Source organism: Canis lupus, chromosome 15, assembly GCF_048164855.1.
Source record: "Canis lupus baileyi chromosome 15, mCanLup2.hap1, whole genome shotgun sequence".
NCBI classification, from domain to species: domain Eukaryota; kingdom Metazoa; phylum Chordata; class Mammalia; order Carnivora; family Canidae; genus Canis; species Canis lupus.
This window is the reverse complement of record NC_132852.1, coordinates 1,161,050-1,188,733: the sequence shown is the minus strand read 5'-3', so window position 1 is coordinate 1,188,733 and position 27,684 is coordinate 1,161,050. Positions and strand designations below refer to the sequence as shown.

The following is a 27,684-nucleotide window of genomic DNA, read 5'->3' as shown; positions in this document are numbered from 1 at the left end:
TAGGCACAGTCCCTCGTGGGGGAGCTTGGGGAGATTTACTCTTAGACGCCAGTTCCATAACTTGGGAGGACGGCAGGTAACGATCGGCGACGGTGCGAGTTCATAAGGGAACGGGCTACGTGCACCCGGGCTGCCAATGCCATCCCTGTCAAGGACCACACTCCCTGTAAAGCGTCTCTTAATATCTGATCACACGGCACGGAAACTCTCGGCACCGACTTAAGGCTGTCCTCTCTGTACTCTATTTTTACGAGATACGGTTTTGTCTTTCAGTCCCCTGCAGTGGCAATTTCACTCAGCGCAGAGGCACCATTTTATCCCCTGGCTACCCAGAACCATATGGTAACAACTTAAACTGTATCTGGAAAATCATAGTTACAGAAGGATCAGGAATTCAGGTAAGCCCCTCACGCCCTCAGGGCCGGAATGCACGGGGCTTGGCCAGGAAGTGCTTGCTTCCTGTGCATGGTTTCTGTTTTGCATTGGTTATTTTATTGTATTATTTTATTTATTTTATTTTATTTATTTTATTTTATTTTATTTTATTATTTTATTTTATTTTATATATTTATGAATTGGTTATTTTATTTTATCTTATTTATTTCTGCATTGGTTATTTTTTATTTCTGAATTGGTTATTTTATCTTATTTATTTCCGCATTGGTTATTTTATTTATTTCTGAATTGGTTATTTTATCTTATTTTATTTATTTTTGCATTGGTCATTTAATTTGTTGCATTGGTTTATTTTATTTTTGCATTGGTTATTTTATTTATTTCTGAATCAGTTATTTTATCTTATTTATGTCTGCATTGGTTATTTTTTTATTTCTGAATCGGTTATTTTATCTTATTTATTTCTGCATTGGTTATTTTATTTATTTCTGAATTGGTTATTTTATCTTATTTTATTTATTTTTGCATTGGTCATTTAATTTGTTGCATTGGTTTATTTTATTTTTGCATTGGTTATTTTATTTATTTCTGAATCAGTTATTTTATCTTATTTATTTCTGCATTGGTTATTTTTTTATTTCTGAATTGGTTATTTTATCTTATTTTATTTATTTTTGCATTGGTTATTTTATTTGTTGCATTGGTTTATTTTATTTGTTGCATTGGTTATTTACTTTAATCATTATGCATTGGTTATTATAAACACTTAAACCATAACCTGTTCTCTTTTCCTACTGCTTCTATAATGTGTTTCTAATCACATTTCTATATTTGGAATAGCAATAATAGAGTTTTAGGATAAAAGCTGTCAAAAGTACCATTTGCAGAAATTTTCAAATATCTTTGCATGGCTTATTCTCTTTGGTTTTACCTTTTTCTTACGGGCATATATTAAGTTTTCACAGGAAACCCCACATGATCAGGCCAATTTCTTTAAACTAAAAATACATATTAACTGAATACCATTGTTTTCTAGATCCAAGTGATCAGTTTTGCCACCGAGCAGAACTGGGACTCCCTGGAGATTTATGACGGTGGGGACATGACTGCGCCCAGGCTGGGAAGCTTCTCAGGTAAGACGACACCAGCTCCCAGCGTTTGTGAACCAGAATCATCAAACACTAACAGACAACAGCAAGGAAACATTCGACGCAGGTGTTTTCCTACAGAACGTAACCATACCCATAATAGCTTGGCGAGTGTTGAAACCCTGAGAGGTGCGCCGACAGTCAGCTTTGTTCCCACAGAGCGAGGGGGCTGCTGGAAGGAGCGGGAAGCAGAGTGTGGGCAGGCGACAGGCGGAGGCCCGGGGACAAGGGATCCAGGGGTAGTAGCGGAAGGTGGGGGTGCAGCCGCCAGTGGATCCCAGGTCCCAGGAGGAGAGGCGCCCTAGACTAGGCAATCCAGGAAAGTTGCACTCTGCATTTGGGGGCATTTAGGCTTGAACTTGGCGGTGCTTTGGTCCATCAGAGTCGCAGGTAATCTCAACCCTTTACCACAGATGCTGCCGCCCTCACGAGCTACCGGATGAGCACGGTGCCGGAGGCCATGCAGCCCTTCCTTGCTCTTTCTTGCATCTGCCACGGCCACAGAAATTGCTTCCGAACTGGCCTTGGCAGCTCCGCCCTCGCCTTTGCCAAGAGCAGCGCTATTCAGCTCCGTCCTCCCTTTCTTTATCCTGGCAGGTCACCCTGCCCTTCCACCCTGTAGAGCGTGAACAGATCAGAATTCCCAACAGATTAGCTGTCACCGTCGCCGCCATCCCCTTTACCACCGTCATCGTCACAGTCAGCACATGTCACTGAGAGGCCAGGCTGAGTCCCCCAAAGAGCACTCTGCTCGGAGCACTATTGTTGCCCTTGTGTTAAACCACTGATGAACAGACATTGACACATTTTAGTATCCTCCCGGATTCGCAGAAAAATAATAGCTTTTATAGGACTATCCCCATCCCACCAATCCCCTCCTTTTGACCCACGGCCTGAACTTTGTTGCAAGCTTCTCTGGGCTGCATCTCCAGACATCTCTAGTCTGCGGCTGCTCAGCAGGTTGGACACAGGGTGGATGGCAAACGGGCCCTTCACAACTTAATCACGCCCCTGCTTAGTCCCTCCAGAGACCCTGTGTCTGGACATCAGCAAATACAGCCATAGTTTCATGTGGTCACTTAGAGTTGGTGCAGTAAAATGCCAGTTTACTGTGTAATTTCACTCACGTCCCTCACCAGATAGTGCTTGTAACAGTCTAGCTTAGTGAGTGATTATTATAGGTACCTACTACATGTATCAAGTACCAAATTTCTTCTTAGGAATAAACAAAATCTCGGCCCCTAAAATTAGGAACAGTAACAAAAGGGTTTAAAATCTGTATGCAGGGACGCCTGAGTGGCTCAGCGGTTGAGCATCTGACTTCCACCCAGGGTGTGACCCCAGGGTCCCGGGATCAAGTCCCACATCGGGCTCCCCGCATGGAGCCAGCTTCTCCCTCTGCCTGTGTCTCTGCCTCTCTCTGTGTCTCTCATGGATGAATGAATGAATGAATGAATGAATAAATAAATAAATATAAAAATTAATTACATAAATAAAATAAAATCTGCATGCAGATGGCAAAACACAAGAGTTGAAATAAAATATATTTTAATAATATATAAAAATGATAATCATGTAAACTAAAGATATCTATAACTTTTGGCAAATATGCAGCACGACAGGTAGGTGTTGGGTGATAAAGGAGGTCAAAAGTAATATTTTTCTAGGATTTGGGAGAGTAATAACATCTTAACTGATATTATAAAATACCTAGGAAAAAGTAAAATATGTTAACAGATTAGTAAAATACAAGCAGATAAATCAAAAGGAGAAGAAATGCTCCAGGCAACAGAGCCCTGCGGTTTAGGGCCAGTGTCTTTTTATAGGTGACCCTTGAACGACATAGGTTTGAACCACATGGGTCTGTGGACTTTTTTCAGTAAGTGCAGGACAGTCCCATAAATATATTTTCTTTTATTAAGTAAAACTTGCTTACAAAGCATGTGTTTTGCCTTTTTTTCTTGAAGTTTGAATTTCATTGTTCAGATGAATTCTTGTATTTATCAATTAATGTAGCTCAGCCTGTATTAAACCTTCTCTTGAATAACTGCTCTATGTGAACCTAGCCTCAGATGTGCGATTTTATATTTCTCAGGTATTATGAGGAATAGGTTGATTTTTCAAAGAGAAGGATTTAACATGGAACTAGTTTTTCCACCTGATTTTCTCAGGCATGAGTGTGTTACTTGAACACGTTCACACACAAGCGTAGACAGTACTGACTAGACAGTACACGGGACATGGTCGCGTGATTGCTTGACCAAGGTTAGCAGAATGGCTTATTAAAAAGTGATGGAAAATAATAATAAAAGAAGTAAACACATCGCCTGCATGCCTGATAAAGAATAACAACAGCAATCTTCTCGTTCTAATTTGAGTTTTTAGAATTATCCAAGAGGAAAGATCTTTTTTTTTCTGTTACATCATGTGTGCAAATTTTAATTTAAGTCTATCAGCAGTACTGAGACGCTAGATGTCAAGATGCATCTACGTTTCTGAGACAAAACTGGGATCCGTCTTAATAGTAAGCAATGTCTCTGGCTAAATGTATAACTTTAGCTACATTTACAAGTTTTTTTAAGTTTTTATTTACTTTTCACTTAGCACACAGTGTAATGCTAGTTTCAAGTGTACAATTTAGTGCTTCGACACTTCTGCACGTCACTCGGTGCTCATCACAAATGCCCTCTAAAATCCCCACCTTTTAAAAAATATTTGACCTCAGTACCAACGCAATGCAAGTCTGACCATAATCACCAGGACTTATTGGCACACAGCTCCTGCGCTGAAGGCGCGGCTTCCCATCTCCCCTCAGATGCCAGTTCCAAGCTCAATGTCCCCAGGCCACCCACACCTTGACCAACTGGCTCAAAACTGGGGGGTTTATCTTAGTTTGCCTAAATCCCTAGTCTAACTCGCAGAACATGAGAAGCAATATGCCTGCGAATACGGCGTGTTATAAAGTGGTCAGATCAGGAGCAGCCAAACCGAGGGACTCGTAGGGCAACATCGGGCAGGGGGTCGCACGTGGGGCTTCCGTGTCCTCAGGACGTGTCACTTGCCAGACACTTGCGTATCACCGACCAAGAAGCTCTCCTGAGCTTGGCTGCCCAGCGTTTTCACGGGTTTTCATTTCGTAGGCTTGATTAATGCAATCCCTGGCCACGAGGCTGAACTCAATCTTCAGCCCGTCGCCTCCCAGAGGTTGTGAGGTCAGGCTGGTACCGTGTGACTCGAAACCCCAAGCCTCTAAGCACGTGGTTGTCCTTCCCACATACAGCACGGATGTTATCACAAACAGAATCATGATCACAGTTACCATAAACTCAGGTGTGGCTGGAGGAGCCCGTCGTGAGTAACAAGGGACATTCCTGTTACTCAGGATGGTCCAAGGGTCGAGAAATGACTGTCTAGACACCGGGAGCAAAGAGCAGACCAACCCCTTACTACGCACGACCCCATATTAATGGTGTGAGCAGAGACTACAGCACTATTTTGATTCTTTAGATTTCTGAGATGTCACATATAAGGAATAAAAAAAAACTACTTATTATATGTTGGCAAATTGAATTTAAATAAAATATTTTTAAAAATAATATTTTTTAAAGACCTACTAAGTAAAAACTTAAAATATAGGCGATGTGTAAGTTTTACAGCAGTGTTCTGTGTGTTCATAATACTTGATTTTGATCACATTATTTTATGATACAAGTTGGCTAAAGTGGTTGTTTATAATAGGTGGGATGATACTGAGGTATTTGAGCCTAAACCATCTCTATGATAGTCACAGTTTCGTGGTCTATTCTTTTCCAAAATGGAAATAAGGATTCTTCATGTTTCAAGGATTGGATTAAGAAACTCCTCTGATAAAAATAATCCTGGAATTTGCTATTTGTTGCTATCAACTTTCTTAACAAAATAGGCAAAGATGCACACTTTTAAGAAAACTGATATTAAGTTAAATAAAAACGTAAGTGAGCAAGTAATGTGATCAAGGAAGTCATTCATAAATAACATGTGAAGAAATGAATCCAATTCAAAATAACATAATTTGATCTAACAACACGGTCAATTGTTTTATATGTCCTCTAGATTGAAAGAGTGGGTCTGACAATAGGTTTTCCCACGCACTTAGGTTGAATTTCTTTGTACCTAAAATCAATGTAATTAAAGAAAGTATAATATTGTACAATACCCAAATATATTATGGAAACATGCTTTTTTTTTTCCTGAAGTTAAACAAACCGTTTACGTGTTGTAATTTAGTATTCAAAGATTTATATAGTTTTGTTTTTTGGGGTTTTTTTTGTTGCTGTTTATAGATTTTATTTATTTGAGGGGGGGGGAGAGAGAGAGAGAGAGAGAGAGAGAGAGAGAGACCCGTACCTAATTTATACGTCACACTCTGCCGTGGGTGGTCAAGGGAAACGTGTAGCATATGGAGGGTGGTGCTCTCCGTGGTTTTGGGCATTCCCTGGGGGGTCTTAGAACATATCCCTGTGGATAAAGGGGGGCTACTGTATAAGATTTTATGTAATACAGCGACCATGGAGAAAGCATTGTTTTAAATCTTGCCCCTCTGGCATAGTTTTATAGGGAAGCTGCTGGATTCTCTGTTATTTTATTTACGGTTGCCCAAGGGAAGAGCAATGGCTTTCCCAATGACAAATGCCCCTCGCTCCTGGCGTTGGGGACCTAACGAGCACCCAGTGTGGGAGCACCCATTACGGCCAATGGCACTGGCCTCGTTGGACTCCTCCCCCTGCTAACAGGCCGGTCAAGGCCGGTCTGCCCCCTTCCTTCTCTATGTTTTTGCTGAGACTGAACATCTGAGGGCTCTTCCATCTTTGCCCCTGCAAGCTTCAAGGTGAATTACCTTGGGTGATTTAAGCCAAACACTGGCTTCCCCCACCCCTCACAATTCACCCACATAGGTGTAGACGCCCAGCTCCCTTTTCTTTGGAGGGTTATGGGGCATTGGTCCAAATTGAAAAAGCAGAGCTTCATTTTACTTCTGGCCATGGGTCTTCCCTTTATTCACCACCAGACGGACTCCTGAGGCTATGAAGGATGAATGGCTTCAGACCCAGTGGACACAGCCGGGGGTTGTGTTAACTTGGGAGTTGAAGTTAATTTTGCGAGGGATGGCATGGAGTTTGAGATCTCATTGCGGCTGATGTTCTTTTCCCATGTGCTTGTTGGGCGTGTTTGGAAGAGTCCGGGTCTGAGAACAGAGCGGCTGAACGAGGCGGCAGCTGGGCAGGTTGGGTGGCTGGGCACGGACGTGGGAGTAACACGGAGGGTAATGCGAACCAGGCCTCTCCGTGTCTGGGAAAGGAGTCACAGAAATGGAAATGAGGAAAGCTAATTGGACTTGAAGGAGAGGTATCAGTGTGAACTTGTGGTTTTAATGTTTAGATGACAATAAAAATGTCGTCTGTAGGTGCGCGTGTGCAAGTTTCACACCTGTGTCTCTTGACAGATAGAGAGCAGCACCCTAGCAGCCTTGCACCCCTCCAGGACCCAGTCTGAGCTTCTAAATATCAATTCCCTACCATCGGTCCCTAGAGGAACCCATGTTCTTGGAGAAATGAAGGGTCATTTCTCAAGGCTCTGGTGGGAAGGAAAAGAAATAACCAGGAGCCGCCCTGTATCAAATAGAAATCTGTGAGTCCGCCCTGGTGCAAGTAGGTACGCACCTAAATGGAGTGAATGAGAAGGAGATTTGCCTTACAGAATGCAAACGAGTAAACCTAGGAGGAAGGTGGAATCGGAGAATCATCACTTGGCAGCTGTTAGAATAATAAATGATTGAGGCTGGTGCACGGGTGGGTGCCAACGCCGACGGGGAGGTTCTGCAGGAACAACAGGCCCTCAGGCCCGCGCGTGTCCCTCCCTGATGTGTGCTCATCGAAAGCAGGGAAGTAGTAACTTCTGGGGAGAAGCCTGGCACATGCCACCCTTGGCGCGTGTTAACGGGAAGGCCACCGGGAGCGTGCCCAGGTGCGCACTGGGGTGCCGAGGACCCCGCTGTCGAGGCAGATGACACCCCGGAGAGCTGGCCGCACTGTGGGGCTGCGACCGCAGGGGTGACCTAGCCGCCCGCACGGTGCCACCGACCCAGGCTGGGAGGCCAGGCCCGCGTCGCCCTCTGGGCTGCACGAGCCAGCGCGTCTCACCCGAGACCAGGGAGCAGCCGCGGGGATGACCCGGCAGGAGCGGATCGCCCAGAAGTGCTCAGGCTGACGACTGTCGTCGCTGAGACCGTCGGACAAACCCAAACTGAGAAATACCAGACCACACAGAAAACGTGCTTGTGTTTTCCAAGAGCGTCAGGTTGAGGAAGGCGTGAGAAAGACTAAGAGACTCTCGGGGTGGAGGAAACCGAGGGGGCCGTCGGGCGAAGGCGCCGAGGGCTCGCGGTCGGGTCCTGGAGCCGCGACCCCGCAGAGCAGAGTCTCGGGCCCCGGGAAGTCTGTGCGGCTCACACTGGGGCGTTCGCATCCGCTTTCTGGAGTCCGCAATGTTCTGTTGAAGGGAACACGTTGAATTTTTGCAAGACACGGGCCGTCATGTTTGCAACTTGCTCACAAATGGTTTTGGATAAAATAATTTTACAGATACCCACATAAATGAGTTAGAGGGAGGAACAGACTCAATTATTGTGTAATGTGGAGAGAGAGAGTGAGTATGTGGGAGCTTTTTACTATATTTGTACCTTTTTTTTTTTTTTTTACCGTAGAAAGGATTTGAAATATTTTAATAGGTTTTTATAAACTTTACACAGAAAGAATGACAAATCAGCCATAAAATCTCAATATCTTTAAAAACACCATCAGTATTTGAACTTTTTATTTCTATGGTACTTTAAAAAGCATCTATGGGGGATCCCTGGGTGGCGCAGCGGTTTGGCGCCTTCCTTTGGCCCAGGGCGCGATCCTGGAGACCCGGGATCGAGTCCCATGTCGGGCTCCCGGTGCATGGAGCCTGCTTCTCCCTCTGCCTATGTCTCTGCCTCTCTCTCTCTCTGTGACTATCATAAATAAAAAAAAAAATTAAAAAAAGAAAAAAAAAGAAAAAAAAAAGCATCTATGAAAGAATCAGTCGGACCCGTTCTACACGTCGGTGGGGGAGTGCCAGGAAACATAAGGAGTAGTTGTCAGAGGCCCGTATTTCAGGAAAAACAATCGACTGACTTCTTGGATAAATTCGTCTAAAAAAAAAAAATCTTTTTTGTTTCTGTTCAAGCAGCCACATATACGTAGGGCTTATGCTGTAAGTCGTCTAAAATTATTTTTGGAAGTAGGTTATAAATTATAAATGAATAAAGTAGATCAGGATTCCAACCAGTTTGTGGCTGACAATCAGTATTAGGGGAAGTAAATACCCGTGCTGACGCGTAGGGGCCAAAGTATCCTTTCTGGGTTTTCTTTGTCCGGTGTTGCTCTATCTGGGTCACAGGAAAACGATGTGATCACAAATATACTGCCTGGGGCAACGCCTAAAAGACCGTCTCTGGCCCGTCCATGAGGGCCCGGTGGCCGCCCGCCGCGGGCCAGGTGCTCCCCGCACGGCACCCCCGGCTCCCCGACCCACGCACCTGTGCACCTGGGCGTCACCTGAGGCCTCAAGATCCAGCAGAGCGAGTGGTGGCGTCTCGTGACAGGTACAAGCAGGACGGGGTCCGTGAGTTGCTCCATCAGCAACGACGTTCAGGAGGATCGGGACTCACAAAGCGTCGCGCACACGCTCCCGTGTCACCACGTGCCAGGCCTCAGCGTCACCGCCACTCCATGGAGCTGTTCTCAGTGCCGCGGCTCATCTGCGCCCAGTCGGGAGCCCGTGCGGGTCCTCTGACCCCACGGAACCCGGGTGGCTGACGACGAACATGCGAAAAAAGTCAAACAATGCGCAGCGGACACCTGAATTGTGGGGACCGGAGCTGGAAATAGATGTTAAAACGCGTGAGCGAGGGTCTCCTGGCCCGAAGGGAGAGCTGAACCGAGCGAGGAGCACCGCGGGGAAGTGTTGGCTGGGCGCCGTCCGTGGGGGCCTCGGCCGGGCTGTTCTCCAGGCTTTGGGGGAAGATGCACAGGCGGGAAGCCGGGGGGGCGGGGCAGCGCTGCCGACGGGTCTAGTTGGGGATCCCCGGGGGGCTCAGCAGTTGAGCACCTGCTTTCGGCCCAGGGCGTGATCCTGGGGTCCCGGGATCGAGTCCCGCATCGGGCTCCCTGCAGGGAGCCTGCTTCTCCCTCTGCCTGGGTCTCTGCCTCTCTCCTTCTCTCTGTGTCTCTTATGGATAAATAAAATATTTTTTAAAAATAAAAAAAAATAAAAGGGTTTCAGGTAATTCAACACAGCAGCGCAGTGGGGAGCGTCGCTGAGCGCCCGAGGCCCAGGGAAAGCAGGCCGGCAGGGATGCGGGTGGGGACCGGGCGCTGACGCGGCCGCGCTACTGAGACCCGCCGTCCCGCCGTCTTCTTGGGAACACGGTCTGAGGCCACGGGAGGGGCTGGCGCTGGCAGCGCACCTGCTGAAAGGCCCGCCAGGGCTGCGCGTCGCGTCTGGGACGGTGGGATCCTGTAGTCTACACCCGCGGCTAGGGTAGCTGTGTGTGCTAACTACGCTGGAGTGAAAGTCTCAAAACGTAGGACAGTGAGCGGACAACGGGTTTTGGGTCAGAGAAGTAATACGGCGTGAGAAAGGCCACCCGCAGCCCACGCGTGACCGGAGCGGTGAAGCCCGGGCTTGGTGGGCGGCCTTGTCTTGACGTGCGCGGGGCTCGGTCGGCCAGCGGGGGGCAGCGGCCTTGGTCGCACTTCCTCCTCCTCCTCCTGCCCCCGGGTCCCTTGCCGCGGCCTGGGCGTGCCCGCAGGGGGGGTCCCCGGGAAGATGACTGCCCCTTTGGGACACAGGCTGGCCTGCCCTCCTGGCAGCGTGGCCCATGACCCGCCATCGGTCCCCCAGGAGCCTGAGCGCTCGGGCCTTCGGGCCAAGCAGCGGACCGGGCCTGGGGCCCAGAAGTGGCTTCTGTGTCGGCCCGTCGGTCGCCCCGAGGCCAAACCACAGGTGGCTTGAACCTTCCAACTCCCGAGGCCCGTCGTCCCCCGCGCACCTGCGGTTCTTGGGCGGGTCCCGTGTGGGAGCCAGCCCCCCTCGACGGCAGGGAGGTGGATGGAGGCGGGCCCCGAAGCTCTCGGGAGCTGCAGCTTCCGGAACAGTCTACATGGCCGTGTGCACACACACAGTCAGCAAGCCGCGTGTGCACCGCTCCCCCGCCAGCCCAGCCCGGGCCGGGGTTGGGGGCTCGCTGGCCAACGCTGCCAGGCCGGGCTCGGTGGGCGGGGAGCTTGGAAAACCCCGAGTCCCGGGACACAGGTCCTTCAGCCCGTCTACAAAGGACATTTATGAGCAGAATCCGTGGCCGAAGACAGTGTCGGGGGCAGGACCCGGGCGGCGGGGAGGCAGGCCAGGCCCAGTCCCGATGCCCGCTGGGGGTCCAAGGGGGCGGGCGCCAGGCTGCGGGGTGCCCGGCTGTCACGGGAAGCAGCATCCGCGTCCTGGCACAGCTGGCTCTAGCACAGTGCTCGCGGGGCCACAGCCGGCTGCTGGGGCTCAGGGCGTGAGCCCGGCCTGGATCGAGCCCCGCCGGGGCCCCTGCGCAGCTGGAGTCGCTCCTCCCTCCGCCTCTCCCTCTCCCCTGCTTGTGCACATGCTTTCTCTCTCTCAAATACATAAATAAAATCTTTTAAAAATAAAAACAAAAACAGCCGACAATGCAACGTGGAAAAGCCGGTGCAAGATCCACGTAAGACCTTGTGCGTCCCCACGCTGTGTGACCGTAGCCGTCCCGTCAGCTCGAGGGGAGCAGAGACAGCGTGTGACGTCGCCGGATGGGACAGGAGCAGGCCCGGGTGCACAGGGGCGAGGCCCGGGCTCCCAGGACACGGGGGCACCCAGAGGGGCCTGCAGGCCGGGGCACATGCCCGCCGGCCTGCTCTGGGGGGAGCGCGTGCACCTGTGGTGTGACCTGTGCCTCTGTGTGTCTTGCAGGAACCACGGTCCCCGCGCTCCTGAACAGCACCTCCAACCAGCTCTACCTGCACTTCCAGTCCGACATCAGTGTGGCCGCTGCTGGCTTCCACCTGGAATACAAGAGTAAGGTCCCCTCTCCCCGCCCGGCCTCCCTGTCCCCCGCGGAGCTTCCTGGATACGAACCTGAATCCCCCACTTTTACCGAGTGAAGCATTAGGGCTCGGAACCTACTTAAAAAGTTGCATGAAAAAAAAAAAAGTTGCATGAGCGTGGGTCACACGAAATCTCTATGAAATATGAAATCGTAAAAAACAAACTCCTGAGGAGACACACACGCTAGTGTCTGGAGTAACTGGACAGATGCACGCGTATCTGGCATAACTGTCACAAAGCACAAAGCGTGACCGTCTGTTCTGTTCCTGGTTTCCCTGTGATAGCACATGCTCATATCCCCATCCCGAAACCTAGAAAATCCTAATTTCCAGACAAATGATGGTCCTCGGGCCCCTGCGCTCCTCGACGCTGAGGCTGTCGGCGCAGACCTAGCACGGAGCCCCACGCGCCGGCTGCTTCGTGTATTATTCATTTTAATTGGAAGGAGGTATCGCGAAGGAGACGCTAACCTTTTAAAAATGAATGCGCGAGTGAGCTAATAGTCTGATAAATGGGTTGGCAAAGGTCAAAGGCGCGAATCTTCTCTGGCGTTCGATGATGCAGGTAAACCTGGCAAAAATGAAGTAAGAATTTCCAATGAGAGGCAGGTTTATTTTAGGACATGTTTTCAAGCACTAAAAATGCTTAATGTTGATATTCATCTTCTTTAATAAGCAGCTGCAAATAAGCAAATACATGGATAAGCTTTAATAAGTGATCTTTTGAATTGAGATAAACAGTTTGCTGGGATGTAAATGCATGCATGTTTTTGAAAGGCCCGATTTCCAGCTGATGATAAATATTCCGAACCAGACACAAACCACAGGGCTGTTTCTCCTTTCAGTTAAATCTCCCTACTTATTACAGGCATTTGTATGCAAGTTTATTCCAATTTATTTGAATAGGACTACTTTGGTGACAGTGTGAAATGATACTGTGGATGTTATTTATGTAGGAAATGTCTGGGGAAAAAAATCTGCTACTTTGATACATTTTGTGAACATCTGTAGATAGGGAACCATCGACCGTATTTATGACGGTGTTAATAAATTCACTAATATTTTTAGCCGTGTTACAAATGATGAATGCTGCTACCTCTTTCCCTCAAACTCATCTTGTGGGTTCCGGGCTTTTCACTCATTTCTTATAAAAAGAGGTGCGAGTTAAATAATTAGGCTGCAGTTACTATTATGTACACGTAGAGCTTCAACAATATAATTATCTACTTTCCACTTTGTTCCCAACCAATACACTTCATTAGGAGAGAAAGACTAAGGTATTTCTCACTGAAATGAATCTTGTTTAAAAATCCAAATTACTCGGTATATTTACTTTTTAGTTGGCCATGCATAATGCTACGTTTTCATTTGTTAACCTTTGTTTTGAGGGATTGTTTTCCGATGCTACTACCATATCTCCCATGTCCTACATGTCCTCCCAACCTCCTGCTCGTTTCCCTGTTTTAATGCCTTGGGCCAGAGTTCAAAATACGGGTCACATCATGTGTTTGTAGAATTAATCTCATTAAGGCCAACATCAAACAGTCTAAGGACTGTTGAATTGAGCTCCCAAAAGATTGTCTAATATTTTTAACCTGTTGACATATTTTCCATCGACCTCAAAATAGGTAATGTCAATCTGCAGCCCTCGCAATTCGGATTTGTCACTAAAATTGATATCCGTGAAATAATAATTAAAAACAACGACAGCACACGCACTCTATGCCAGGTCCTGCTCTGAACGTGTGACAGCTCCCTACTCACGTGTCTGCGAAAAGCCCTAGTTTTAAGTGCGCCCGGGTCTTAAGGAGGATGAACACAGGCCGTAGTCACACTGCTAGTGACCCACGGAATGCAAGACGCTTCATGAAGGCCATTTACCGAGCCCTGGTTATCATCCCAGTGAGCTATCGGAGAGGCAGCAAGCACTGTTATGTTCTACAGATGGTGACCCCAAGGGTCAGGAGCAGGTGGGGACACACGGGAGATAGAGGAGCTCATGCGCTGGTTTGCCCGGACCCCAAAACAGAGCTGCTCTGGCTGGTCCACTCCAGGGCTGTCTGAGGACTTTCCCTTTCCTCAGTGGGAAGGAGCCCCTAGACCCTGGTAACCGTCACAGTCCCGCATTCTGCATGAGCACCAATAGGAATTTCCCAAACAGAAAACAGACATTTTTTTTTTAATTTGAAGGGATGAATTATAATATGTTAATGATTGCAAAGCGATTGTAGGAAGGTCTGATCTGACACATGTGAGCTAGGTTCTCTTGCGTGACTGGGTAGGAGCTCAAACCCTCAGCATCACTGAGAGCTTCGTGAGTTCTCCAAGCCAGCTGTCCTAACTTTTACATCATTTTTCTGGATAGGACCTTTGACATTGTTACGCATAGAAGGACACGGGTGTCGCCCTTGCTCTGGGCTCTTCTCTTCAGACAAACTCCCAAAACAGAGCAAAACTAGCAAAATATCGGGAAACCATAAAGATGTATGCAGACGGTGACGATACCGGTTTACCCTGGAAATTACAAAATCTGAGCTAAGGGAACGTAGCATGGACCTGCTGCCAAGGAACAACATGGCGGCAGCGACCCTGGGAGTCAACACGAAGAGAGCAGATGTCATATATATAAATACGTATTGTTTATTGGTACACATGATCTATCTGACATGGGTTTATTGACTTCAGTGGGATTTGGTGGGAGAAGAGGTAATAAGATTGAAGCCATGTGCCCTCTTATAGAACCTTTCTCTTTGTCTTATTTGTATTTTGTGGATTCTCCCCTCTTTTCCTGCCAGCTTTTGGTTTAACTGAATATTTTTATTGCTTCAATTTATCTCCACTATGGGCTGACTAGATAAAACTCTTAAAAATGTAATGATCTGTCTTGAGTTTAAAAGATACATCTTCAGTATTTTAGCACAGCTTAGCCTCAAATGATATTATGTCATTTAGTGTAAAAGAGCCTTACAAGCGTGTATTTCTAATATCTGCTTTCCATCCCTTACGGTATGTGTTGTCTTGCATTTTATTTTTACCTGCTATAAAGCCCACAAAACATTTTTACTACTTTTGGTTTTCATATTTCTACTACTTTACTACAATGGTGATCTTTTAGAGTAAATAGAAAATAAGAAAAGTAAATATCTTATATCCACCTTTGCTTCTGGCATCTTTGGAGCTCTTTATGTCTCTGGATTCATCCCAGTTTTTGTCTGAGGATCTTTCACCTTTCTTGCAGTGTAGTTCTGATGACAATAAATTCTCCCAGCTTTTGCTTTAAAAATAAATGTCATTGTTTCACCATCATTTTTTGAAAGATATCTTGCTGGGTACAGAAGTCTGGGTTGATAGTTTCTTCCTTTTCAGTATGGCAGGTGTCACTCCCTTGTCTTCTCACTTCCTAGTTGACGATGAGAGGTAACCTGCTATTCCTTATGTCTGTAGACACGGTCTCTTTTCTCTGGTTTACTGCGACACTTTGTCTCCACGTTTTATTTTCAGCAGGTTAATTATAATGTGTCTTGGGGCGAGTGCATGTAGATGCGCAGTCATCCTGACATTCTTGGCATCCTCCGATCTCTGCTCTGACATCATCTGTTAGTGACAAACAGATCTTGGCTGTGGCCATCCCAAATATTGACTCCTCCACATCCCCTTTGGCTTCTTTGGGGACTCCACTCACATGTAGGTTAGACTGTTGGACGTTGCTTCTCACTTCGTGGTGCTCACTTCTGTTTATTCACTCTTTTCCCCTTGCGTTCTGGTTGGTGTGATTGCTGCTATCCCTTCTTCAGATCCACTGAGGGCTTCCCCAGCCATGTCGCCTCCCCTAAGGAGCCCATTAGAAGATCTCTTCATCTCTGATATTGTGGGTCATCCTCCTACTGAATAGAATTTTCGTTTGACTTTTTCTATAACCATCTCTCTACAATCATTACTCCGTCTCTGTGCACATGCCAACTTTCTCTCTAGATTCTTTAACATATTTTTTATAGTTATTTCAATATCTCTGTCTAAAATCCCCATCCTGTGAGTATGTTCTGCATCTGGCTTTGTCACTTTATCTCTAGACAAAGGATTACTTTTTCTTTTTTTGTGTGTGTCTCAAAACGTTTTTAAACCTGGACACCAAAAAAATAATGATAATAATAAAAAATAAATAAATAAAAATAAATAAATAAACCTGGACACCTTGAGTTGAGTGGTAGAGAATGCTTTTCATGATACTAATGCCTAGATATGGGCACACCACTGCTGTTAAGGATCTGAGGCCCCTCGGCCCCCAGGTGAGCTGGCTGCAGTCCCGTTGCTATGGCTGCTTGCAGTGCACTTTGGATTTCCCTGGTGGTGAGCCAGCAGCACCATGTGCTGAGTTCCAGGGCTGCTTCTCAGTGGTGGTGCTCCACCTTGCTGCCAGTCATCCTTGGTCATGTTTCAGAAGAGGTGGTCTCCCCTCTCTCCAAACTCTCCCCCTCCCAGTAGACTGCCATTACCTGTCACTCTGTGCTGGGCTCATGCTGGCATCAGGGCTGTGCTGCTCTTCCCTTCCAGCCAAGGCCAGACCCCGAGAGTCAGCACTTAGGGGTGACACGTTCTCAGCATCCCCACTCTCCCTCCCTGTCCCCAGTGCTATGAGACCGTAATCTTGGGATCTGTAGAGGGCATTAAGCCCGTGTTGGTTTTCCTTCTGCAACCTGGATACCGATTCTCTTTTTCCATCTACCTTCTCCAAGCTATAGTATCGCTTTGCCTATATCCTGGAGGTTACAGATTTTTCTGCCTCTGCCCTAGGCGTTTAACACTTTCGTTACTTCCAAGTGAGGGGTTCAGGGAAGTATGTGATAGTCCATGCCCTTCTCTCCATGGGAACACCGTCTGGGGGCTCCCTCCAGGCTCCTGCTCTACCCCCAGCATTTCTCTACATCACCTGTGGAAGGAAGGACACACTCCCCTCTGTCTGGATCCTTGACCTATTTGAGCCCGGTGCCTGGCCTTTGCAGTGTGCCAGGATGTTAGCTGGTTTGTTTTGTTCTTTCCTAAGTGTGTGTGTTGGTCCTTTTTGTACCACATTCTGTCACAGAGATACTTTCCATGTCCTGTATGTCCTGGAACTGGCTATTCTTTGGAATTGCCATCAGCACGGTATCTGCAACCTCATCTCTGATGACTTCAAGAGAAGTTATGACGTTACAGTTTAGATTTTCTTTTTTTTTTTTTTTTTTTTAGATTTTTTTCATTGTTAAAATGAAAGCAGTGCTTTATTTTTCAAATATCTATATCCCAAGTGGAAGTGGAAATTCTTTTATGGGCATCCACTTGTTCAAAGATAAATATATGAATAACCAAATTTTTTTTAGGTTAACCATGGAGAAACTTTTCTTGAATCCTCATTTGTAAAAGAAATTATCTATCTATATCTATCATCCATGTAGCGCACACACATAATTGTAATGTAGTAACAACATAAGATTCATCATAACTATGAAAAACCTCAGAAGTATTTACAGATAAACTATAAATTAAATTTAATGTATATTTACATTAAATATATTATTAACAGAGTATAAGCCCATCTAATTTAGTACTGTTTCCCATTTAGAAATTTATTGAATAGAAACTGTTTATTCTGATTTTTACATATACCTGTGATTTTTAATAGTCATATTTTTCACGATTAAAATCTTCTCTATGGAGGGGCACTTGGGTGGCTCAGCTGGTTAAGTGTCCAACTCCTGATTTCAGCTCAGGTCATGATCTCAGAGTCCCGAGAACTAGCCCTACAGTGGGCTCCATGCTGGGCAAAGAATATGCCCTTTCCTTCTGCCCCTTACCCCACTCCCATGCATGCACATGCTCTCTATCTAGAATAAATAAATAAGTCTTTTAAAAGAAATATTCTCTATTAAATTAGACCATTAGTATGGCTCAGTTTATATTTGTTTCTGTCTTGCTAAATTGGAAGATATTTAATTTCTAATTCTGCAACGAACTATACAATACCCCATGGAATGCATCTATCCCACATTAACATGATAAACCCATGAGTGATTTGACCTCCAACGCAAGGCTGCTGCAATCATGCAAGCCTCTTTAGTTCTCATATGTGGCGTTCAGTCAAAACAGCACTGAAATAATGCATGTGTGCAAGCTTTTTTATTTCACTGCTTTTCTCAAGAGTTTGTGAGGGTTTTTTTTTTGTTTGTTTTGCTCTGGTTTTGGTTTTGTTTTGTTTTCCTACCAAGATTCACTATTGAGAAGCCTAGTTGGTTAACAAAATATTTCTGGAGTCTGTACGATATGTCATTTGTCCTCTGGGAGGCAAGTGAGACAGGGAAGCTACTCTGCTTCCTGTATAAATTTCAGGTATCTTGCAATACATAGAACTGCTATCATTCAGCGTTAAATCCAGCTTTGAATTTATGGCAATACAAGCAAAAAAGAAACAATTTACTGACATAATTTTCTTTTTAAAAAGGATGGAACATTTAAAAAGAGAGACTGCTTTCTAGAAAATGCAGAAGTGAACTTTACAGTCATGTATCCGTTTTTGATATAACGTAATATAGTTAACCGATTAATTTCCTTCATGCTCGTTTTCAGTGACTCAGTAAGTGCTATGTTTTATTTCCTTGGTGTATCCTTCTCAAAACAGGAATTGAGAAAGAACAAACTAAAGACCGAAATTCTAGAAAATGCACTGAGCATTTTGCAATCAAAAGTACTAAACATTTTTAGTTGGATACTATCACAGTTAAATACTGACAACTTCAATTAGCCCTCTGTGATGGTAATGATTATTATAAGTAGGTGGACATTGTTAGTGAATGTTTTAATGGCACTGTAATATTATATTAAGACTAATAAGGTTTTCTCAACTTGAATGATGATGGGCGTGAATAAAATTGCAGGAACTGAGAGAGTGAACAAGATAGAGCCTCAATATAACCCTGGGGGTGTTTACAGAGATTTCATTCTGTGTACAGAGATTAGAGCTCACTGCTTCCCACCAAGTGAACATGGTGTAAACCAGTACTTGTTCGATTGTACAATGAAGCGATCATCTTAATCCCTTCGTGTTAAACCCCTTTTAGTGTTTATTTCTGTATTGATCACTTGTTGACCCATAAGATTTTTTTTTTTCTAAATGTTCTTATTTCAAAGCATCTCCTGGGACCCTTGATTAACTTTTAGTTTGGCGAGCAAGGAATGCCTCCCCAAATCCAACTGCTTTGGGCCACATCAATTGATAATTTTTAAGACCTTCCTTGTTTTTATTAAACTCTAATAGTACTAAGGACCACAGAAGTATTTAAAGTACAGTTGTCCCTTGAACAATGTGGAGGTAAGGGGTGCCAACTCCTGAGTAGGTGAAAATCCGCGCGTCACTTTTGACTCCTCCAAAACGTAACTAATAGCCTCCTGTTGACCAGAAACCTTACTGATCACACAAACAGTCAATTAGCTCGTGCTTTGCATGTTATATGCATCAGGTACTACACTGTCACATTCAAGCCAGCTTAAGAACAGAAAATATTATTTAAAATATTATCAGGAAGCAAATATACACTTACAGTACTGTACTGTATTTATTTCTTTTAGAATCTGCATGGGAGTAGACCCACCCAGTTCAAACCTGTGCTGTGCAAGGGTCATCTGTATTATATTTTTATTTTATTTTATTTTATTTTATTTATGATAGTCACAGAGAGAGAGAGAGGCACAGAGACACAGGCAGAGGGAGAAGCAGGCTCCATGCACCGGGAGCCCGATGTGGGATTCGATCCCGGGTCTCCAGGATCGCGCCCTGGGCCAAAGGCAGGCGCCAAACCGCTGCGCCACCCAGGGATCCCTCATCTGTATTATAAATCCTGGCTTTCATTTTACATCACAGGGAATTCCAAAGATGCTCCTGAAAATATGCAGTCTTTCTTAGGAAATCATTTCAGGCATTCAGCATCGCCAAAACTTGCTGTGGTGACAGGAGACTCCCAGCTTTATTTGGAGCTGAGTGTAAGACACACACTAACACCCACAAAACTGGTAACGAGTGAACATTACTTCTTCCCTGGGATATTTCAGCATTTTTACAAGTATCCCATTCAAGTGAAAGGTGCGACCTAAGTGCCTTAATCTCATGCTTCTTCAGCTGACAAAGAAGGGATTGCAAGAAAGTTTCTCTGTAGTCTTTGGAATCAGACATTAAATTTGCCAAGGGGCAAGAGTGGAATGTATAGGACTGAGGACTCATCCTAAAATTACGTCCGTGGAGTGTCACCTGCTGTTCCCCCTCTTCTCTAAGAGGTGTGTCTTAGCAGAACGTGTATTCATCAGCCGGCCTCCTGCTTGCTACTTGAGAGAATCATCAATCATTAAATCAATTAAATCAATCTGCTACTCGTGCTGCTCGTGACTCAGAGAGTTGCTTGCGTGAAAAGGAGCCTGGTTTCCAATTAGCAGTCGTCATGTGGTACATCTGCCCTTGTGACTCATTTGAGACTGCTTGTGTGTTTGATGGTTCTCCCATTTGGAGTGGCTTTCGCAGAACATGCAGATTTGCCTTAATTTCATCTCTGGGTGATCATTGCTCCCCCCTTTCCTCATCCGCGTTCCTCCTAAAGTAAATGGTGGGCATCTCTGCAGTCATCAGGAATCATTTGTGCATCTCTTATATGCTCTCTTCTGTCCTCTAGGCTCCAAAGACAGAGTCGTGGGGAGACAAGCAGGTGTGGGCTCCGCTTATGGAGAATTTGCATTCTAGTGGCAGGCATAATAAATGAGAAAACCTGAAGTGTCTGTGGTGGTTACAGATTGTGCTAAGTACCTTGGAGAAAATAAACGGATTCCTGATGTGCAAAATAATGGCAGCGCTCTGGTTTAGACTGAAAATATTTCTTGAAGGAAGGATGGAAGAATGAGCGGTAGTCAGCCACAGAAAAACACTTGAGGAAAAGCATCATAGTCAAAGGAGACTATTGTCCTGGTGACCGTGAGTGGAAGCGTGCCCAGCACACTCATGAAACTGAAGAAAACAAGTCTAGAGCCAAAGGAGCAGTGTGAACAGTCAGAAGAGAGGCAGAGATAAGATCCAAGAGTGAGCAGGTGGGACGATATCTGGCACCTTGTAGCCCAGGATGTTCCTCTAAGGGTGATCAGAAGTCATTGAAGGTTCTCATCAGGGAGGTAGCGTTGTCTGACGTATTCTTCAAGCAGGTTGAGCTGTTGAGTAGAGACCAGGTGGTATGGGGTGTGAGGCAACAGTAGAGGGGCAACTGCAACAGGCAAGCAGCTCTGCAGCAGCCAGGAGGGGTGACATGGCTCTGTGGGGGAGGGGATCTGGGAGGAGACAAGGACCTGAGATGGGGATGGTACGTAGGATAGATGGCATCTTGGATGGACATAGAGCGTCAGATAAAGGGGGCATCAGAAGGTCCTAGAGTTTGGCCTCGAAAAATATATCTGATTTGAGTGTCATTTGCCAAGATGGTGGGACGTAAGCTGTGACTTCTCCGTAGAGTCGATCACACCACCCCAAACGTGTTCAGAGTTCTGGAAATACGCCTAGTTAATTTTCATGTAAACGAGCAACAGAGAAATAGAAGGAAGTTTTATTCGAGTTTAATTTTTGCAGTGACCCAGACTGTTCTGTTTGATGTTTACCAATTTTATGATTAAAACACGTAAGAAGTTGTAGGGTGAATAAAGTTTGCTGATGAAAGCCATTTGGTCTTTTCAGCTCTTCTGTTGTCTTTGTTGAGTTGTGGGTTAGTTGTCGGTGCGACTGGTTTTCTCTTTTTTTTTTTTTTTTTTTTTTTTTTGCGACTGGTTTTCTCATCCGAATGTCTGTTCACAGGCTATTACCTCGCGCTCAACCACAAGCGTTTTCTCTTTATCGTGGACTCCTGTGATGTGAGGTTACACATACATGGAGGAAAAACATGATTGAAATATGTGCTGGTTCTAGACCGCCCTGTGAATCCGCATATTTCTGAGAATGGCAAGGAACTGGCTTTTCTTTTTGCAGCCTACATTATAATTTTATAGATCGTTTAGTTTTGGAGGCTGCTCTCTTTCATTAAACCCTACACTGCTTAACTGAGGCTGTGAGTGTTATAGAAAAGCAAAATGGTTGAGCAACAGTGAATTTCTGAGTTCAACTCTAGAAAAATTACGTGAGAAATAGGCACTGGGTGTTAAACTAGCTTTATCTATACACTTATAGATCCTCTCTGCCCACATAATGGGTAAATGTAGCATTTTCGTCCTTCTAGAAATATTCCCAAAGGGACCCACATGCAAAAGTATATTGCTTTATTGACAAGTAGTGGCCACATGATAATTATTTGTTGTTTTTTTTTTTTAATTATTTAATCATTTCTTTGGTTTCAGGATCTTCTTACTGGTTTAAAACTCATGATATTATTTTATCAAATTCATCTCTTGGATGGTAAAACTTAAAAGATTTCTCTATTATCTTGCTGGTCTTGCCATTTTTCCACGGTAAGTAACTGAGGACTAGAGAGGCTAGAACTTGACTAAGTAATGAGGGGGAGGCTCTGTGATGTAGCCAACCACGGCTAATCATTCAGGAGAAGCCCAGTCCTCTCAGATTTTGGATCAAAGCTCTAGACACAAGGGAGCGGATGCGAGAAGAGTTCTGGGTGTTAGAAAGGGAAGCGGTTCTGGAAGAGGAAGTGACGCAGGGCTGGTTCCCTCGCCCCAAACCCTGGGGTTCCCTCCGCCTGTTGTTCAGAGTTGTCTCTTCCTGACGTCCCTTCAGGAAATCACAAGGAGGCACAGGGGTCCCCTCCCAGCGGGCGCTCATCACATTCCCCCGGGGCGGCATGCGCTGCTTGGTAGGGTGCTGGTCCGCAAGGAGGCCTTCTGAGCGCTTCCTCCTTACGTCACTGGTGTGTTTTTCAGTTAAAAATATGTATTTCCCTAAACCTTGACATTCTTCTCATTCTTCGCATTGAACACGGCCCTAACTTCCCACTGGCCCTTCTCTTTCTGCTCCTTTCCAGCCCAACACCGTACCCAGATTTATGCCCAAATGTCTCTTTGGTCACAATGTTCGTCCCTTCGCCTCCTTACCCTGGCGCCTCTGCCTAATGTGGCCACTGGTTTTATCACCCACCATTTTCCCTCAAGCCATTTAATTTGGTCAGTTACAATCCACCAAATACACGGTGTAAATTATCATTTTCATGCGAGGGATTTCCCTCCCCCCCCATGTCCTCTCCCCCACTTCTCTCTGCCTTTCGGAGATCCGTCTTCCCACTTCCTCCAGGAGCCACTCAGCCTCCCCGCGCTGCAGAGCCTTCCCTCACTATGTCAATCCATGTTCATTTCTTTGACTTTTATTTTTATTTAGCACTGATTATCCACATACTTCAATTACAGCACATTTTCCCTTGTATTATTGTTCTTTATGGCCTTTACACACAATTAGACTGTTAGTTCTTTGGGATCCCAGGAAATATCACCCTTCTTCCACACCTCCTTTCTTTAATCTCCATATAGAACTTAATAAATTGTATTGGCTCATTTGTTTGTTTTCACATGATTTAATTATTAGGTGATAATGTCCAGTTGTGTGGGGGGGTGGAGAAAAAACTTAAAGAGATACAAGGGATAGATCTGTGATCATATCTGGTTTTTGATAGTCCATTGGAAATGGAGATTGCATGATTCACTCTTCTGTGTGAACAATATTTATAAAGAGTTTCTCATTTTCTGCAGATGCACATGATGCATGGATTTGTTAAAAACTTATATTGAGTAAGACTCTGCTAGTTCTTGGAGGATCACAGTCACTCATTGGAAGGAGGTCTTCCCAGAGAATGAGAGGGGTGCACACAGGAAACTGAAATGCAGTGGAGCCCGTGCTGTGGTAGGGAAGGCACAAGTCAGGGGGCCTTGTTCACACGGTGTCACGTGTCTGACTCGACACCTGACATACTTGTCCCCACTCCTTATTTTTTATTGTGGTTTAAAAACACATAACTTTAAGCTGACAACCTCTTAAGTGTGTGGTTCAGGAGTGTCATATATATTCACAGTGTTGCACAACATATCTCTAGGACTTTTTCATCTTGCAGATCTGTATACGATTAAACAGTAATTCCCCTTCTCTCCTCCCTCCAGCCCTTGGCAGCCCCATTTCTACTTTCTATTTCTGTGATTTTGACTATTTTAGATACAGTAAAATCATACGCTATTTGTCCTTTGGGGCCTGGCTTATTTCACTTAGCAAAATGTCTTTGCGGGTCATCCATATTTCAGCCTGTGATGGAATTTCCTTTTAGAGTTTCAATGATCTTCCATTGTATGTAAATACTGCACTTTCTTCCGTCTGGACATTTGGAGCGTCCACCTTCCGGGTATTGTGAGTAATGCTACAAATATTGAGTAAAATTTGGTGTGCAAATATTTCTTTGAGTTTTTGCTTTGAATTCTTTTGAATATATATACCCAAAAATGAGATTACTTGATCATATAGCTTACTCTCTTGTTCTAGTTCCTTGAGGTGTAAAAGTTAAATTATTTATTCGAGATCTTCCTTCTTTTATACTGTAAACATTTAGCTAGCACTGTAATTTTCCCTAACTCCATTTAGCCTACATGGTTTCTGATAAGAAATCCACTGGCAGTCTGATAGGAGGCTCCCTGAACATTAGAGTTTTTTTTTTTTTCCCCTCTTGCTGTTTTCAAGAGAAAAAAAAAAAAGACATATTATTTTTGTGTTTTTGTCTGTGATCGTTTGATTATGATGTGTCTCAATGTAGGTTTCTTTAGATTTATCCTGGTTGAACCTCTTTGAGCTTCTTTAATTGGTTTCTCCATTTCTTTCTTAAGATTTGGATAGTTTTCAGTCATTATTTCTTCAAATAGATCCTGCTTTCTTTTCTCTTTTCTTCTTCTTTCTGGGATACCCATAATGCCCATACTGTTCTGCTGGATGGTCTTCTATAATTCCCTTTTATTCCCCTCTGACTTGATAATTTTAAATGGCCTGTCTTAGTCCAAGGTTGCTGGTTCTTTCTTCTGTTTGGTTAAGTCTAATGTTGATCTTCTCTAGTGGATTTGTCAATTCAGTTATGGCATTCTGTAGCTCAGAATTTCTGTTTGGTCCTTCTTTATGGTTTCTTTATTGATATTTTTATTTTGTTCATCTATCTTTTTCTTGAGTGGTTTATTTGCATTCTCTTATAATTCAATGAGCAGTCTAATTAGGGTTATTTTGAATTCTTTGTTTAGTAATTCATATTTCCATCTTTTAGGGTAGGTTTCTGAAGATTTAAGTTGACCTTTTGATTAATCCACTTTTCCTATTTCTTTGTATGTGGTTTTAATTTCTGTTTCAACTTTGGCATTTTAAACATCAGCCACCTCTCCCAGTCACTGCAACCTGGTTTTATAGAGGGGTATCTTTCAGCAGTTGGCCCAATGAGATATTCCAGAGAATGCTTAGGGCTTTTCTGAGGATATGTACTCTGTGGCCTTGTGCATGCATCAGGAGAGGTTTGCTGGTTGCTAATCAGGAGCTTCCCTGTAGATCTGTCTGCTGCTGGGGCCTCTCAGATTGAGCTCCCCTTCTCTGCCGTCTACAGTACTGTGGATTCCAGTGTGTTCCGTGTGTATTGCCTTTGTTCTCAGGCACCAGCCTTGCATCTGTTCCTAACAGCCCTGAGATTCAAGCAAAAGAGAGACCAGTCTCTTGGGCAGCTCTCTAAAAAGTCAGAATATTGGATCCATGGTCCACTGTTCTCTTTCCCTTCACAGGGAGAACTCGGGAGTTGGGACTTTCCTTCTAGTCATGCTCAGTGTGTCATGGAGGAGATCCCTGGCCGTGAATTTTCCAAACAACTTCAATGCAGTTGGCTTTTGCTTCTCTGGGGTTCAGGAACCTTGTAATTGGTTTCTGTATTTCTTCCAAGGGCAATTTGTCTGTATTGTTGTTAAGTTGGTATCTCCATTGGGGAAGAAGGTTCTAGGGCTTCCTATTTTGCCATCTTGAGACACTACTTCTAGACTTGATGATTTTTTTTTTTAATATAAGCTAAACAGTTGAAGGACTAGTTACTTTAATTCACATCATTCAAAGAGCAGAGAATATTTTTTAAAATATTCTTTTACTTTATTATTGTGCTACCAATTTCTTAGTCTTCTAACAAATAGTATGTTTGGCCTGAAAGTTTGTACACAGTTGTAGTTTTTTTGTTTTTTTTTGTTTTTTTTTTTTTTGTTTTTAATGATATGAGTAGAATTTTTGAAACCATGCTAGCTAAATTTTAAGTAAAATGCAACATATTATTTTTTCACATTTATCTTACTATGTATATGGTTTATTTGCATAGACTTCTGACAGTACAGATATTTTTATGTAAGAGTATTCATATTAATCTGCAATGTTTCCTTAAGTCTCTATAATAATCAATACCATAAATGTAGATTTATAATGATCAAATATCTATATGAAAGTGTTTAGTATACAACTTAAGGAGATGATTGAATACTAATAAACATGAGTCAGCAATATCTTTTTGTAAAGGGCCAGAGGAAATATATTCAACTTCAGGACTAATGAAAGGAGTCAGTACAGAAAAAAACAAACATGATCAGTTTTGGCTCAAGGGAGATTGCTTGCTAAATCATGTTATATAACACCAAGCCAAGGGAAAGATAACCAAAATAATCAGTATATTTTACTAAAAATACATTCTTCAATAAGTTCCTTGATTCGGTCAGTTAATCTTATTATTTGGCCTATTGAATATTCAGAATTTCAATTAAATTTGAATATTTTGTATTTGCTTATTTTAAAAAAAGCAAAAACATATTAATGTAAAATCATGTGTTAAATATTTGTATGTCTACATATAGTCACACGTATTAAATGTCTATATTTTATTTAATAAGTATTCCCATTAATCTATCTGATATATTAATTAAACAATCCAAGATACTTTAAGAAATTATTGTCATTGTTATCATTTTAAATATATAATTTATATAATTGACCTTTTATTCAGAAGCTCTAAAAAAGACAATAAATGTGGTTATAGTCAGATTATTTTTGTGTAATTGAGTTTAAGTTCAAGTGTAAGGTTTGACATCTAAAAATTTCAACTACTTTTAATGTTCTGATTTTCTGAACTATATGTGTGTCTAGTAAAATTTTAATTGGAAAAAAATTTCTTTAATTTGTAATAAATATCTCTATGTCAAAGAAGACTGGCACAGTTTTAGCTTAAGTGATCGCTCTCATCATGAAGAAAAGCAAAAAAAAATCATCCATACGCACATTACTAAAGACCCTACATTAGACAGGATGTTTCTCTTTTCACTGCATGTGAGAGGATGTTTAGCAATATGTCACTAGGGATGGTTAATTTTCATAGCATTTATTCTTTATTAATGGAGAGTATGAGAACATGTTATTTAGCAGCTGAAATATTTGTATCTAGTAATTATGGTCATTTTGCCATAATTTGTTAGCTTTTTATCCATTTGTCAATTCAATAATTGTATACATGCTTCTTCTAGGCCATGTGCTAGGTGCATGCTATGTACAGATTGCCTTAGTTAGCTCTGCCTGCTATAACAAAACACCACAAACTGCGTGGCTTCAACAACAGACATTTATTTCTCACTGTTCCAGAAGCTGGGAAGTCCAAGACCCAGGGGGTGGCATATTTGGTTCCTGGTGACAGTCTGCTTCCTGGCTTGTAAACAGCCACCATCTCAGTGTGTGCTCACATGGCCTGTCCTAGAGTGTGCGCGTGGAGAGAGGTCTCTTTTCCCTTCACATAAGGGCACTAACCCCTTCATGAGGTCTCACCCTCATGAATCTATCTAAACCGAATCATCTCTCAAAGACCTCCCCTCCAAAAACCACCACCTTGGGGATTAGAGCTTCAACATACACATTCTGGGGGTTGAGGGACAACCAA

General features: G+C 43.9%; 1 protein-coding gene across 1 annotated transcript in view; it reads left to right on the top strand.

The window, feature by feature from the left end:
* CSMD1 (CUB and Sushi multiple domains 1) overlaps window positions 1-27,684 on the top strand; it is a 1,871,580-nt gene that overhangs the window by 1,652,855 nt on the left and 191,041 nt on the right. Inside the window, 3 exon segments of the mRNA XM_072775779.1 lie at window positions 274-398; window positions 1,433-1,529; window positions 11,598-11,702. Of these exon segments, the coding sequence (XP_072631880.1) occupies window positions 274-398; window positions 1,433-1,529; window positions 11,598-11,702 (327 nt within the window).